Genomic DNA, 17,242 nt, shown 5'->3' on the forward strand with positions numbered 1-17,242 from the left:
GTGACGTAGACATGTGGGGGCGTGTTAGAACGAGCCGTTTTAGGTAGGTGTGGCTGACTCTTAACTTTTATAAAGAATATCTCTTTGGATTTAAGACTTTAGTCTTTGCAACTTTACAGATCTTCTTTATGCACCAAGAGCTTATAACACTCCAAAGAAAAGGAAAAATTGAAATCGCATCATATGACCCCTTTAAAGAGTTTTCAGTTGACCTTCAATAGTATGGAAAAATACTATGGAAGTCAATGGCTACCTTCTTTTGTGTTCAACAGAAGAAAGCAACTCATACAGGTTTAGAACAAATGAGGTTGAGTAAAGATGACAGAATTTTCATTTTTTGGTTGAACTAACTCTTTAAGGGATTTTTTATTTATCTTGAAACTAACGATTTAGATATCTTGTTATAGGCCATCCAATGTATTATTATGAATCTGGGTCCTAAAGAAGTAATTTACAGGATCTCTCCCTGCATCACAGTCTACTGATGGAGAATATAAAAAAAAAACAGGAGGCCTACAATGAGAGAAAGGTGGGGCGGCTGAAAAAGAAAGCAGAAATTGTGTGGGGAGAAGAAAAGGTCATGGGTGAGGAAAAGACCTTCAAAGTGCGAAGCAATGGATGAAGCGTTTACAGTATCAATCTCTCACAATTCCCAACTCAAGATTTCTCCCCTGACCTGCTCTCACCAACATTAACACATCCCTAACTTTTGGCTTCTTCAATCTGATTTTAACAGAGAGCATCTTCTAATGTGAAGAGCTGTGGACTGCTTTCAACCCAAGATATTTATCCTATAGAGACAATGTTTAATTTTCTTTCACTGCGATTAAAGAAAGTATTTCAAAAACCCAAAAGGTTAGCTACACGTCATCTTGCAGCAAAGATCTTCACTTGTTCTCTTTCCCTATTTTTAAAGGTCAAATTGCTACTAAATCATGCTGAAATGTCTCCTCGGACGTGAATAACAACTCGTGGTCGCAAACTTGAAAAGGGTGAGCTTGTCTTCCTTATTCATATTGTAATTTAAAACAGAAGTTTTATGATTGAGTTAAAATTAAGACATATTTTAATTCTGCACATTTCTATGATATAATAAAGCAAAACTGTACTAAAATAAATTCTCAAATTAATGCTGATTTATACATTTAACACTTTACTTAGATTATGTTAAAATGGTTTTATTAAGAAAATGCATAAGACTGTTTATTTAGTATTTTTATTATTTAGATTGCACTGTATTTGTGACCCTGGACCACAAAACCAGTCAAGTAGCACGGGTATAATATATAATAGCCAACAATACATTGTATGGTTCAAAATGATCGATTTTTCTTTTATGCCAGTAATCATTAGGATATTAAGTAAAGATCATGTTCCATGAAGATATTTTGTAAATTTTCTACCGTAAATTTATCAAAACGTAATTTCTGATTAGTAATATGCTTTGCTAAGAACTTCATTTGGACAACTTTAAAGGCGTTTTTCCTCAAAATTTTGATTTTTTTTGCACCCTCAGATTCCAGATTTTCAAATAGTTGTATCTCGGTCAAATATTGTCCTATCCTAACAAACCATACATCAATGTAAAACTGATTTATTAGGGCTGGGTTTTGACACAAATTTCACGATTCGATTAGATTCTCATTCACAAGCTTTCGATTCGATTCGATTCAATATCGATTATTTTGGATATATATCAGGTACGGTACTTGCCAAATTTTCTCAAAGAAAAAAAAATATCTCAACTAATGCTGTAAAATATACATGAGAGTCATTTGGTACTACATTACTATAACATTGAAGGTTAAAATTGACTGATTTGTAAGCTATAGCCTACAACTGCTAAAATTACACTTAATGAAGTTTTTAAAATAATAAAGTTACAATTACATAATAATATTTTTACTTCAATTCGGTTTTTTTATATATATATAAACATTTAAATGGTGGCTGTCATAAAAAATTATTCAAACATAAATTAAACATAAGAACAGTAAAAAAAATTATAATATGTTATATTGTGCATATATTTAGCAACATGAGCTAATGAGTTTATGGTCACCGAATATGTTTGTTTCTGAGGTAAATGTGACGTTAAGTGACATTGTTTACAAGACGTTATATTGACGTCTTTGCGCGGCTGAAACAGCTTGTAAAGTTGTACTCTTTCTTTTAACTTATCTTTAGACGTTTAGTCATGTTTATTTTGTGCTGAAGCTGGTATTAATGTGGAGGAGATGATCAGCTCACGTGCGCTATGCGCTGCCGCGTCTGTTGAACTGAGGCGCTACAGCGATCTGTCACTCCACATTAAACAGCACCAAAATGGCATTTATTGTTTAAATACTGCAATACAATGGACAGAATTTGAAATCTGAGACTTTGCTTCATATTAAAAGCACCAAAGCACAATGCTTATTGCGATTTATTGGATGGGAGGTGCCCTTCAATGTTCCGTCCATTAACTGAAAACAGGCTAGACTAATCGATTCTTGGGATTTAAGAATCGATATCGTTCCGTTAAAAAGAGAATCGATTAATATCGAGATATCGATATTTTTTTTACCCAGCCCTATTATTTATAAAGCTTTCAGATGATGTATAAATAAAAAAATTGACCGTTATGACTGGTTTTGTGGTCCAGGGTCACATTTTATGTATAATCATTTTCTATTCTTAACTGTTTTAATTCATTTTAAATAATTTTAATAATAAGTTTTTAAATTCCTTGTTTTTATTGTTGTGATTGCTATTTTTTAACGATTATTTTAATCCCTTTTACTTAAAGTAGACTACATTCAATTACCATTGTGTATGAAATGTGCTATATAAATAAACTTGCCTTGCCTAGTATTTAATTTTTATGAAAAAACATGATTCCGCACATTTCTATGATATAAACCAAAATTGTACAAAAATGTCAAATTCCTATTGATTTTTATGCTTTTAGCTTTTCACTTAAATTATTGTTAAAAAATTATTACAAATAGCATATTAGGAAAAAAAAAAGTATAATTTTATCAAAGTATCAAAGACTTTTTCAGGCATTTTGTTTGGTATTTATTTTTATTTAAATTATATATATTTTTTAGGATTTCATTTTGCATACCAGGATGAAAATGGTGTGAAACCAGTTTATAGGCTTACATGTGGCAGAGATCCAATGTTTTCAAAGCAGTGTAATCACTAAACATCTTTAAAATCCGGTTTGGTCCTTGATTTGGTATCCAGCCGTGCGACACATTTATAGGTGGGACATTATTCGGAGAGAAATGTGAGTGAGGTTGGAACATCTTGCACATGTGACGCTTTTATTGTTGTTTATGCAAGTAATTACGTATTTGTGCCATACCTGTTGACCTGAACAGCATGGCACTTTCTCAAAAGCATAATCACAAATCCACTCAAAAAGAACAATGTGTCTGTCTGCACATGTTTGTGTGTTCACGAAAGAGCACAGAAAGAACAAAATGTTTCTAACACACAGACACACACACACACACACACACACACACACACACGCTCTCTCTCTCACACACACACACACACACACACACACACACAGTCAGCTTGAAAACCCACTGCCATCTGACTATTAATAGAGAAAGTGAGAGAGAGAGAGAATGTGTGACAGCTCATCCCTCACCATTCGACTGTATAATGATTATGAATTAATGAATTCTCCAGTTTTCTTTGAGAAAAGGAATAGTTCTCATTTATGAAAGTGTCTTTCAAGCAACGTTTGCACTCATACTTTATGAATATCATCAAAGGCCAGGAATGAAATGGAAATGAAAGTGTGATTGGCTCATAGCCACTAAACATCAGAGGATGGCCTGAATGAATACTAACCAGCCTGCAGATGGAGGACACAGTTAACAGAGAAATACAAATACTTGGAGTTGCATCAGAAAAAAAAAAAATTGTTTACAGCAGCACGGGCCACAAAGGATTCATGTTTACTTACATTAAAGGTTGAACGAAATGAGATTCAACTCATTAGCGCTATCTGATGCAGAATTGGAAAATCTTTCTCTGGGGTTTTAACGCAGAAGGCAATTTTATTCAGTGTCATGGCTACATAATAACACACGTAGATGCACTCAAAGCCAGACATCACTGGCAGTGACATTTATTAATGCAGCACGTTCTGAAAGGCAGGTAGAAAGAGCAGATGTGCCACCAACTAACCAGCCAGATGAGGCCTTATCAGTGCAGAAGAGCTGCTGAATTACAGATTCTTCAGAAAAATGGACTTATTTGTGTTTCTAAATGAGGCGAGACTAAATAGGCGAGATCAATTTTCCCCATTCAACATCATTATAACAAATAGCTACTTTCCCAGAAGCTAGAATGTGAAGTTCATCTTAACGTACTGGTAATGCATGTTGTTGGATCTGAATTCTGTTGAATTAGACTTGGCATCTGTTTAATAGGATTTTCTAGAAACTACTCATGTTTAACATTAGGAAGTAAGAAGCATGAGGAGGACGTTTAAGGGTTAGTTTACCTACAATGAAAAACCTGGCTTTATTCATCCTGCTGTATGGAAGCCCGTTTCCGCCACGGAATAAAAATAAAAAGGTAATTGCGACTTTTTGTCTCACAATTGTGAGTTTACATCTCGAAATTCTGTCTTTTTTATCAAACTTACGTGATATAGCCTACACTTGCAAAATAGTTACAAAGTCAGAATTGTGGGATATAAACAATTAATTGTGAGGGAAAAAAACACTCACAATTGCGAGATATAAACGTACAGTTATGACTTTTTTCCTTGCAATTCTGACTTCTTTTCCCATAATTGTGAGATATAAACTCGCAATTACGAGTTATGAAGTCCAATTCTGAGTGAAAAAAGTGTATATCGCACAATTCTGACTTTAACTCGCAATTGCTTTAATAATTATATTAGCAACAATATATAAACTCAAAATTCTGAGGAAAAAAGTTAGAATTGTGAGTTTATGTCAAGCGGCAACCTCCCGCTCGCTCTCTGATGCCAACAAGGAAGTGACTTAAACTGTAATTCATCGACTGGCCGCTAGAGGCTGGCTGCAAAAGGGAGTCAATCCCATAGACTCCCCATGTTAAAATGCCCAACTTTACAGCAGAAAAAAACATGTTTACAGCCTGGTTTAAAAAATGATTTTGGTTTATATAGCTAATTTTGCCCTTCATGACAACTGTGAGGGGGGTGAATTTTTTTATAAGCCATCCGTTTAAATTATATTAAGCCTTAAAGTTCTGCATAATTAAGGGCGTGGCCACTTGAGTGACAGGTGGATTGCCGCTGCTGTCACCACCGTCGAGCTAGGTGGGTGTGGTTTCAGCAACCAGCTCCCGCCTTTTTGCCCATTCTCGATTATTCGGGAGTGATGCGCGGTGACGCGCTGCCAAGATGGCGACGGCCGCCTCCGCCCACTTTGAGCTTCAAAAACCTCTTCAGGAACCTACGGGTGACGTCACGGACACTACGTCCATATTTTTATACAGTCTATGGTTTATATCTTGCAATTCGGACATTATACCACACAATTGCGACGTTATATCATGCAGTTCTGAGAAAAAATGTAAGAATTGCAAGATGTAAACTCACAATTGTATCTTCTATGGATCACAAATGAAGCTGTTTATCAGAATGTCTAGGCTGCACTCTACCAAAAATGAGTGGTACTATATACTGTGAAGTATGGAGGCTCACACATGACATGCAGTAAAAATTTTAAATCGTACGCAAAATATAATAATTTGTTCTCTCGTTTTACTAAATTGTGTGCACAACATTACTAAATTGTGGCCATGTTTTAGTTGAATCAAATCGAGTGAACAAATTATTATATTGTGTGCATGATTTACTTAAAACGAGGGAACAAGTTAGTAAGTTGTGTGCTCAATTTAGTAAAACGGTAATAAAAAGTTAATTGCAAATGTTTATTTCACAATTCTGACTTTTTTCCTTACAATTGTAAGTTTACAACTCGCAATTCTCTAACTTTTTTTCTTGAAATTACGTGATATACACTTGCAATTGCGAGTTACAAAGTCAGAATTGTGGGATATAAACACATGTGAGAAAAAACGTCAGAATTGCGAGATGCCGTTGCGAAACGTGCAGTTATAACCTTTTTCCTTGCAATTCTAACTTTTTTCTCACAATTCTGACTTTTCGTCAGTTTTGTTGTGAGGTATAAACTCGCAATTACGAGTTATAAAGTCCAATTCTGAGTGAATTTCTTTTTATATCTCACAATTCTGACTTTAACTCACAATTGCTTATAATTATGTAAGCAACTTTATATATATAAACCCACAATTCTGAGAAAAAAAGTCAGAATTGCGATATATAAACTTAAAATGTAAAAAAATTTAAGTTTAAAACAAAAAATCTAGCTAGGAAAAAAGCTAGAATTGTGAGTCTATATCTTGCAATTCTGTCTTTATATCACACAATTGAGACTTTATATCATGCAATTCTGAGAAAAAAAAGTCAGAATTGGAAGATGTAAACTCGCAACTGTGAGAAAAAAGTGTGGAGAGGTTTAGCAGAATGTCTAGGGTGCGCTCTGCCAAAAATGAGTGGTAATATGTACTGTGCAATATGGAGCCATGACATTCAGGAAATTTTTTTTAATCGTGCGCACAATATAATAATTCATTCCTTGTTTTACTAAATCGTGTGCACGACATAATAATTTGTTCCCTTGTTTTACTAAATCACACACACAAGTTGAATCAAATCGAGTGAACAAATTATTATATCGTGCCGTGCGCAAGATTTATTTAAACCGTGGTAATGAATTAGTAAGTTGTGCGCACAATTTAGTAAAACGAGGGAACGAATTATGTTGTGCGCACGATTTACTATTTTTTCCCCCCTTCATGTCATGTGCGGGGCTCCATAGTGAAGCTCCAAAAGCATCATAAAAGTAGTTCATTTGACGTGTGCACTCAATTTCAAATCATCGCTGAAAAAAATTTCAAATCTCATTCTCATTTGCTCACATTTAAATCTAGTGCTTGGAAAAGAGCAGTGTGCATTAATCTCTGCTAAATATCTCCCTTTGTGTTTCCCAGAAGAAATAAAGTCATGAAGGTTTGGAACAACATAAAGGAGAACAATTTTTAACAACAACTTTTTTAATGTCCTCCATATTTAGTGCTCTCTCAGCTCTCTGTTCTTCTGAACGTCCCTCTCTATATGTACCTCTGAGCATTTGATGTCCTCCAAAATATCTATCTATTCTTTCACCCCTTCAATTATCATTTTATTCATTTATTCTACCCGCAAATCCCTACTTTAATGAGACTCACTCTCTTACAGGCTTACAAGTCTCCATACAACTAGTGTGAGTCTTCAATTTTTCAAAGATGAAAGCTTTGTAGAAACAATAGCCAGTCCAGCTCTCTCTTTAATATTAATGAATTCCCGTTGCTGCTTAACAAGCTGGAATCAAAGCCAAAAGACCAAAGAGGAGAGGAAAAAAAAAACATGACGACCCTTAAAATAAGCATCCCTAGCGATATGACCGGCAAACAGATCTACGGTTTCTAAGTATGCATCCACCTACTGTAGTAAAAAAGTGACTGTGCACATCCAAAAAACACATACATCCTTCCCCTTCACCTTCTAAACACGAGTTCTCAGAAAGGACAGGTGATTCATACACAATCACTTTGCGTCAGATGCTGGTTAAGAGGTGAAGTGAGCTCCTCAAGGGCAAAAAGGCTACTAACTTATATCAAATCATTCCAATTCATCTCTTCCTCAGTGTTTACAAAAAGTAATTTCATAAAAACATGTGATTCTGCTGCATTACATGCATCCAGTCATGTCAGCAGCAGTTAATGAAGTTTGGAAAAATGGCTGTCTCGTTACAGTGTGACTGAAGAACACCAGCCTTGCCTGGAGAAATGGAACACTGAGTGACATCACAATAACTTCAAGCCTTGCCGACCAATCGCGGTGAATCTTGTCAGTCCATAAACCAATCACGCAGCAGCATCCTTTCTGGCTGCATTGGGGGAGATGTAAATGAGCTGTATGACGTCACAGGACACAGGTTTAGACGCACGCTTTAACTAAGGTTGAGGAAAGGACAGGACACTGTGGGTCCATGCAGAAAGATGCATCTTCTTCACACTTGAGAGTAAACACCAATGAGATGCAACCGCTCACAATGTCTTAACTTTATGAGTGCCACCTGTTGTCCAGTGGATATACATGCGCGCACAGTGAGGCAGCTCTTCTGTGGATCTATATGTATACATATATCTCATATTTTTTTTTTACTGATCCAGATTGGACCATCATCACACCACAATGCACCTGACTAGAGGCTGAAATAAAGCTTGCATCACCCATCACAGAAAGCCTCAGTGTCCCATAGAGGTTTGTTATAAAACAAACCGCATGCAAGGAGGTCAACGCTGCATACTTGCAATATGAATCAAAAAGGTGACAGACTGAGAATGATTTCTGCTGTGTTTGTGTAGCAATACACTGCACATACCGCAGATACACATATCTAACTGCAAGACAAATATTAATGCTGTAATCTTTACCTCTAACACACACTCACACACACTCAAGAGCCGCCTCTCCTCTTCTCCTATCTGTTGCCACAGCAACGTACTGTAGCACTCTCCTTCACATCTCACCGACAGCACAAGAGCTCCTGCAGACCTTTGACAGACACACGATTATGATCGTTTATTCACACCAACACGACTCTGCTCTCACCTCACAGTTCTGTCCAGTGAAGCCCTGTCCGCAGATGCAGGTATAAGCCCAGAAGTCAGTCTGCATCTGTGTGCTCGGACTCTCCTCCATCTCTCCCACCCGACTACAGACGCCTCCGTTCAGACAGGGTCTGCCCTCGCAGGGGTCCGGCGGCACGCTGGGGGCCTCGGTAGGGCCGGGGCTGGATGTCAGAGGGATCCCGAGTCCGTCCATCACCCCGAGGATGAGGAGGAGAGGAAGTATGTAGCGCTGCATGAGAGCGGTGCGGATTTGGTTCTCTTTGCTCCTGCTCTGCATACGCTGCTGTGGAGAGCAGATCAATGGATTACAGTCGTTCGCTTGCGGCTGTGTGTGTGTGTGTGAGAGAGACAGAGGGAGGCGGTTTGCTGGACTGGAAGGTCTGAGTGTGTTTGAGGACGGGAGAGAGAGAGGAGCGGAGGGGAGTGACGGCAGGTGACGACACTCACGCTCCTCCTCTCAGTGTATTTCAGTGTGTTTCTGCTGTGTCAGTGGAGCTGAAGCTCTGCAACAACAGTCAGACACCTACACATTACACAGTCTCATCACTGAGAGTTTCTGGATGCATGTAATTATATCCATCTCATGGCTGATAAATGGCATATATTGAAATTCTACATTATTTTGTTGGTATCACTTCAGGGTAGTGAACACATATTCATTATTAATCAAGAGTTTTCCCTCAAAAAACTATTATTTTTCTGCTTACTGATAGTAAGTAAGGTAGTTGTTGTAGTAGTTATGTGGTCCCACTTTATATTAGTTAAGGTGACCTTAACTACTACGTACTTACATAAAAAAAAGTTAGGGACCGATTTGATGGTATGGGTAGTAGGTTTAAGGGTGGGTTAAGGCGTAATTATAAATGTAATTACAGAAATTGCAGATGTAATTACATGCAAAAGTATAATGTGAAACCATGTATGTAATAAGTGCATTGTATCAAGTTATTAATTTAAATGTAAGTACATAGTAGTTAAGGCCACCTAATGTAAAGTGGAACCAGTTATGTTTAGGTATGGGGGTATGATTAAGGGATCCAGAATATTAATAGCAATAATATGTGCTTTATAAGTTCTAATAAACAGTACCAATATGCTAGTAAGCAACTAGTTAATTGTGAATAGTGTTCCCTTATCTAAAATGTTACCCACTTCACAATATGGCTCCATTACTTTGCTATCATTACTTAACATGAACTAAAAATGAAATATACTCCTGAAGCATTTATTAATCTCAGTTAATGGTAATGTTATTGTTAATATCTGTTAATATTATTTAATGGACCTAAGCTAACATAAACTAAAAATGAACCGTTTAATAATGTTAACAAAGATGAATAAATACTGTAAAAACTGTATTATCCATTGATAGTTAATGTTATAATGCATTAAATAATAGGACCTTATTTGTTACCATTTTGACTACATGAATTTAAAATAAAGAAATCGTTTTAAGTTCTACAAGTAAATTTAGGAATCACAACACTGTAATGTACAGTATAACAAATGGATATTCATTTTGAGATTTGTTAAAAATTAAATTTTTTCAAGATTAACTTAAGGTGAACGTTACATAACTGCAAAGATAATCTAAAGGTAAAAAATATGCGGTAAAAATGAGTAAGCAAATATTGACCAGTGTTATTTTAGTAGTATTTATCAGCATTCAATTTGGTTTTATATTCTTTTTATATTTTCAGGTTTCGTTTTAAATTTCAGTAATTTTGTCACGTGCTTTTGTCATTATTATTATTATTTCATATTTCTATTTTGCTTTATTTCAGTTTTAATAATTGTAGTACTTTAACTTTTTTTTCAGTTAGTTGCAAAGGCAATCAAATTTCTAATTTTCATTTAAAAATAAGCTTTTCCGTCTAATATTCAAGTTTTATTTAATTTTAGCTTCATTTAAATGAACAAAAAACATAGTTTAAGTTAACAATAACAACACTGATATTAACTGAAACTGATGAAAAAAAATAAAAATCAGCCTTGAGTAGATGTCACTATACTATTACTATTCTAAGTGATCAGATTCAGTTGGATGCATGGTTTCCGCCTGGCAGATGATAAAATGAGTGAAAAACATTCCAGCAATAGAGCAATCAGAATCATATTTTGAGGTCGAGCTTATTTGACACCCTAATAATCACCCAGAACACCATATATGTGCATAGCAGCGCACTAGAAATGACTCAGAACATCATAGCAACTGCAACGTCTTGGCAAGAATTCTGTTCTCATTTCTGTCGGTAAGCAGCTTATTATTTACCGCTGCAGTCTCCTGCAGAAATGCACAGAACATCCTGTACATTCTTCAAGCAACTCATCATCCAACATCTACTTCGCCCTTTCAACAGTCCAATTACAGTAAAATCACATTGATGTGCATTTCTAAACCTCCTTCTCACTGAACAGCAGCTTCTACATCCATAAAAGGAAGAACTGTAAGCCTATCGTGAAGTGGAGTTGTGTTTTATGATGGCAGACGCCCTCACTACGCTTCCATCACAATCTTCTTCAACTGCTCCTCCTGCTGGTTACCATGACAACCACAAAGGCAGTCCCAGTGCTGTAGTTTACCATCACAGCTCACAAACACCCTTGTACTTACAGAGGGTTTTGAGAGAGATTTTGAGAAATGTCTCAGTGTTGTTGTTTTGTTTGGTTACTAACATGCCTCCATTCCAGGTTTGGAAGGACATTAAGATATGACATTTTCATTTTTGGGTGGACTATCCTTTTAAGTAACATCAAATGTTGAACTGAATATCACAGTTAAAGGGATAGTTCACCCAAAAATGAAAATGTGATGTTTATCTGCTTACCCCCAGGGCATCCAAGATGTAGGTGACTTTGTTTCTACTGTAGAACACAAATTATGATTTTTAAGTCCAGCCGTTGCAGTCTATCAGTCGTATAATGCATGGCAATGGTAACAAAATCTATGAGAGTAAAAAAAACATGCACAGACAAATCCAAATTAAACCCTGCGGCTCGTGACGACACATTGATGTCCTAAGACACGAAACGATCGGTTTGTGCGAGAAACCGAACAGTATTTATATAATTTTTTACCTCTAATACATAAAAAATGATATAAATACTGTTCGGTTTCTCGCACAAACCGATCGTTTCGTGTCTTAGGACATCAATGTGTCGTCACGAGCCGCAGGGTTTCATTTGGATTTGTCTGTGCATGTTTTTTTTACTCTCATAGATTTTGTTACCATTGCCATGCATTATACGACTGATAGACTGCAACGGCTGGACTTAAAAATCATAATTTGTGTTCTACTGAAGAAACAAAGTCACCTATATCTTGGATGCCCTGGGGGTAAGCAGATAAACATCAAATTTTCATTTTTGGGTGAACTATCCCTTTAATCACAGTCATACTGATACTCAGACCAACAGCACAACTGTAGTGTGATATTACTGTAACGGTTCATTAAAATGTGGCAATACTTCATTGTAAGGACAAATTCTCACTTTATAAAACGGATAATTCCGGTCCTTGATTCTGATTGGCTGAGCCACGTTCGAAGCTGTTGTAAATTACTCTACAAACATACACCTTTGTTTACATTTGTCTGTTGCTTGGCAACCACTTTGTTGCAACCACAACTGTTTCTGAGGAACTACATTGTTTGGTGGAAGAATACTGTTTTTATTAATATCATTACACTTTATTTGCTCTGTTTTATTTTGTGAAACCTTACTACGTATATGGAATAACCGTTTTATAAAAGCAATAAGCCCTGTGAAGCCGTGGTTTACAGTGAATTTATAACAGCTAAGGGGCATTGTTAGTGCCTAAAACCTCCTTAGCTGTTATAAATTCACTGTAAACCACGACTTCACAGGGCTTATTGCTTTAATAAACTGCTTATCAGAATGCATATTACTAGCATCTTGGCTGTTTATTAGTACTTATAAAGCACATATTAATGACTTATTCTGCATGACCATATTTTAGATTGCTTAATTCTAATCCATTCCTAAACATAACAACTAGTTAACTATTAATAAGCAGCAAATTAGGCTAAGTGTTTACTGAGGCAGAAGTTAATAGTTAGTTATAGCGTGACTTGGACCTTAAAATAAAGTGTGACCAAAAAATTTATTAGAAACATATATTGTAGACAATTTTTGTCTTTTTAGATTCATGTTGTCTGTTTAGTTTCAAACGACACAGGAACAACTGTTGCACGTCTCTCAATTACAATCAAATTCAAGGACCGAATCCAACTTTTGCATAATATAACATGTAACAAAATATATATATATTTTTTTTAAATAAATTATAAGTTATATAATTGGATTGTTAAAAATATTTCTGGAAAGAATATTAATTTTTCGGGTAAAGCGTCCCTTTAACACATATTTTATTTATACTTATATGCAGGAGCAATATATAGACAATGGCGCCTCCTTCTGGTCACAGACGGCAGGACACACTGCTTTGTTCCAATCTAGAGAACATTATAAAAGTATACAGTCCAAAAACTAGCTTTATTTCACAACTTCTTCCAAATAAAAAAGAAAAGCGACACACAAGAGCCAAAAGCGAGTTAGAAGCTGCTTCAGAGAGGAAGTTATTTATGTGCTTCTGCAGCAGGTTGAAGGCTATTTTGGGAGCGATTGTGACAGATTGAAAGATGGCTGGCCTTCACATGCAGCAATCAGTGGCTTCTTGTGCAGAATATTTTCTTAACATCAGAATGATGGAGTAATTTGGCAACTTCTGATGGACTTCACTAATCACCCAGTTTCTCCATCAACTCAAACATTTTCCAAATAACGGTTGAAATGACAAATTAAAAATGGCAGAATATGGCACCAACCCCGCAGCCAAACACACACAAGAACAAAAACGCTTTCAACGGTATGAAAATATCTCAGCTGTTTTCCACATCTGTGTGTCACTATGAATAGGAAATGTATTTGCACTGTGACGATACTGCGTTAATGTGTTCATGTAATTTCACCGAATGTGTTACCAAATGGCTGCCAATTGTTTATGATTATAATAAACCCTAATACACTTCTGTTCAAAGATTTAGGTTAGATTTTTGTTTGTTTCTTTGTTTCATTTGAAAGAAATTAATACTTTTATTCAAGAAACTAGAATTAAACAGTGAAGGGGACAGTAAAGATGTTTATAAGGTTTATTGCTATTTTAAATAAATGCTGTTCTTTTAAACTTTTTATTACGCTAAGATTCCTAATATATATAGCAGCAAATCAGCATATTAGAATGATTTCTGAAGGATCCTGTGACACTGAAGACTGGAGTAATGATGCTGAAAATTCAGCTTTACCTTCATTTTTAAATATTACATTACAATATATTAAAACAGAAAACAGTCATTATAAATCGCAGTACTATTTCACAATGTTGTTGTTTTTATATTATAATATTTTCATATTATGCCCCTTTTTACAATATGTAATACAAGTCTCTGGTGTCCCCAGAATGTGTCTGTGAAGTTTCAGCTCAAAATACTCCACAGATCATTTATTATATCATTTTGAAAATGCCTATTTTGAGTGGAAGCAGAAACAAGCTGTTTTTCGGGCCTGTGTCTTTAAATGCAAATGAGCTGCTGCTCCTGGAAAAGTCAGATTTTCATGATATGTCACCTTTAATGCATTTTTGATCAAATAAATGCAGTCATGGTGAGCATAAAAGACTATTCAAATACATTAAAATATCTTCACCCTAAACTTTTGAATGGTAGTCTAAACCAGAATGAAGTGATTCTTTGCATGCCATTTCAACCAAAGGAAAAGCTCCTGAAAAATTAACTATTACAATTTACAGTGACTGCAGTTACAAACCTCTGCACCTGCAAAAATATGTCTAAAATCAAGTCTGCTCATCATAGTGTCGAAACTGAATTCTGGTTAAATCTGCACCTGCTGTTATTTTTGTTTCATACTAAATGTAAATAACGTTTTGTAAAGGAAGTGGCATAGCATTTCTGATTAAAAACAAGATCGTCTGTTTACTGCTAATAACTGTCTTCACAAAACTCTAAAAAAATATATAGATAGATAGATAAGTAGGTAGGTAGGTAGATAGATAGATAGATAGATAGATAGATAGATAGATAGATAGTGTAGGTTATGGAACCAGGTTAAGGTGTGGGGTCTTAAAATGCTACTAGGTCAGTTAAGAAGTGTTTGTTTTGGCTTAGTGCACATCGCAACTCATCTCATCAGTGTAAGTGTAGGAACAAATGCTTGATCTCAGGCTATATATATATCAAGCCCCTCCCTATACCTACATGCAACTTAATTCCCAGAATTGTCCAGATTTGGTTAGATGGACATTTTGATTCAATAAAAAAGTGCAGAGAGTACAATGCATGTTTAAGAAAGCCAGTTCTGAACTTAAAGGCAGCATTAGGCTGATATTAGATCCATGCACACTAGTAAGCGCACACTTGGCGTGTGTGCCAGACCGGTTGAGTCCACACACTGCTCTGACGTCACCGGCCCTGCCGTACTAATCGACACAGACATTAATCCAGCTCTTCTATAAAGCCTTTCTCCTCTGCTAAGGAGGGAGCAAGAGAGAGAGGAGTTTAGGATAAAGACAGTAAGGTAAGTGAAAAAAGTCATTGAGGGAAATGACCGCGTGACGTTCTGTGACATTTCAGTGCTTGACTGGAGTATCTACTTGCAGTATTTTTCCTATTGCGTCCACCACTGACCCAGAGCTACAGGCCTTCACTGGTCACTGCACTCTCAGGCATCGCGCTGGAAGGACAGTGTTCCCCGATGGGGCCTGTGGAGGGGCAGTGCTGTGGGAGCTGCCCCTCTCTGCCCCCTATCATCATACCTGGCATGGGCAGCGTGGAGCTCTGCACCACACAAGAGGATGGATGCCTTGCCACAGATGGGTAGGACCCCCATACAAATTCTGTGTACCTGTTTTTGTGCAAGACTGAATAGATGGCTTGAGTTTAAAATATGTAACAGGGGACTAACACTTACGTATAACGCTAATGGCTTTTAGGCTTGAGATGTGGCAGGTACGCTGGATTTATAGCTTAATTGCATGCATGCAAACTGATGATGCTTTTGCTTTTCACTGTAATAATAATGTTAGCAATTTTAAAGGAAAAATAATTTAAAATGATACATATATAATTTGTGATAAATTTAATATACAACAACATATATAGCTTTACAGTTAAATTTTTTAATTTTTTTTTAAAGAATATGCAAACAATATGAAAAATATGCATTAAAATTCCATCCCATAATGGCTGAAACATCATCAGATTTTCTGATACATTTCTGGCAGCTGGCAGATTGCACTGGCAAAAATTAACTAAAAAAATATTTTTATTGTGATATGCACCTCTATTATCCCCCAACAACATTAAAAGTGTGTGTACACACTACTTAGCCATTTTTGGTTGCATGATTGTTTATATTGCTGCTAAATGTAAAGTACTCTGCATATAAAGCTCGATATAAATTATATTCATATTTATCCACGTACACATACAGTGCACTCTTGTAAGGTGGTATACACCATATAGCAAATCTGCCTGATTTTTATTGAGTTGCAAAATATAATTTTATTATCGCACAACTATTTTGATATATACAGTAAGTATGTCTAACCTTATACGCATACATGTAAAAATATGAAATATTACACATCTCAAATGCTTGATTGTTTGTATTGTTACATATAGTCTGCTAAATGTGACTATAAGGCCTGAAGATATTAAGATATTATAAACTTTAACACTATTTTCTTTAAAACTGCATTTAAACAATATGTATAATGAAAAGTGCTATACTAATAAATATGACTTGACCGATTCTCTATTTTCCCATTCTTGGTAGGTGAGTTTGAAAAACATTTTAGGTTTCGTTCATTATCTAATTTTAAATTTATTACTATTATTATATCAACTTATAGTGCATTCAAAGTTCTTACATTGCATTTATCATACCATAATATTGGTTACAGTTATATATGGTCATGCTAAATGTGCCTCCAAATGTGTGCATTAGGTAATGACTGTAAGTTGTGTTAAAGACCAGCTGCTGAATAAGAGACTGTGTGTCCTCAATCTGTGTGCTAACCTGTCAACAGCACGCGTAGCTACTGCCTCGTGCCAGAGCCAAACCTGCTCCGTTAGCTTGTTAATGACTTACCACCGACAGCAGGAGGGGCAGGCAGGATTACACCGCTAACTGCTAGACAGCTGTCGCCAGAGAGACCTGAGCAGAGATGTCACGTCCATCGGGTGTGTGTGAAATTTAGCAAATGGGAAAGTAGTGATGAAGTTCCTTTTTTTTGGTGAACTGACTGAAAAAGAACAGAATAATGAATAAAAAACCTGTAATTTAAATCTAAAATCAATATTTCACATGCATATATGTATTTATTTGGTAAGCAGACATGTACTTTACAGGATAATGGTCAGTCAGCTGGTCATTATAACAA

At 35.9% G+C, this 17,242-nt stretch overlaps 1 protein-coding gene across 1 annotated transcript in view; it reads right to left on the reverse strand.

Moving 5' to 3' along the window:
• LOC107733300 (delta and Notch-like epidermal growth factor-related receptor) overlaps positions 1–9,162 on the reverse strand; it is a 28,631-nt gene extending 19,469 nt beyond the window's left edge. Inside the window, exon 1 of the mRNA XM_016544870.1 lies at positions 8,744–9,162. Coding sequence (XP_016400356.1) covers positions 8,744–9,040 — 297 coding nt within the window. The 5' untranslated portion in view covers positions 9,041–9,162. The remainder of the gene's footprint in view (positions 1–8,743) is intronic.
• Between the last annotated feature and the right edge of the window lie 8,080 nt (positions 9,163–17,242).

Source organism: Sinocyclocheilus rhinocerous, unplaced genomic scaffold (assembly GCF_001515625.1).
Source record: "Sinocyclocheilus rhinocerous isolate Xijiao unplaced genomic scaffold, SAMN03320098_v1.1 scaffold2355, whole genome shotgun sequence".
Taxonomy (NCBI): domain Eukaryota; kingdom Metazoa; phylum Chordata; class Actinopteri; order Cypriniformes; family Cyprinidae; genus Sinocyclocheilus; species Sinocyclocheilus rhinocerous.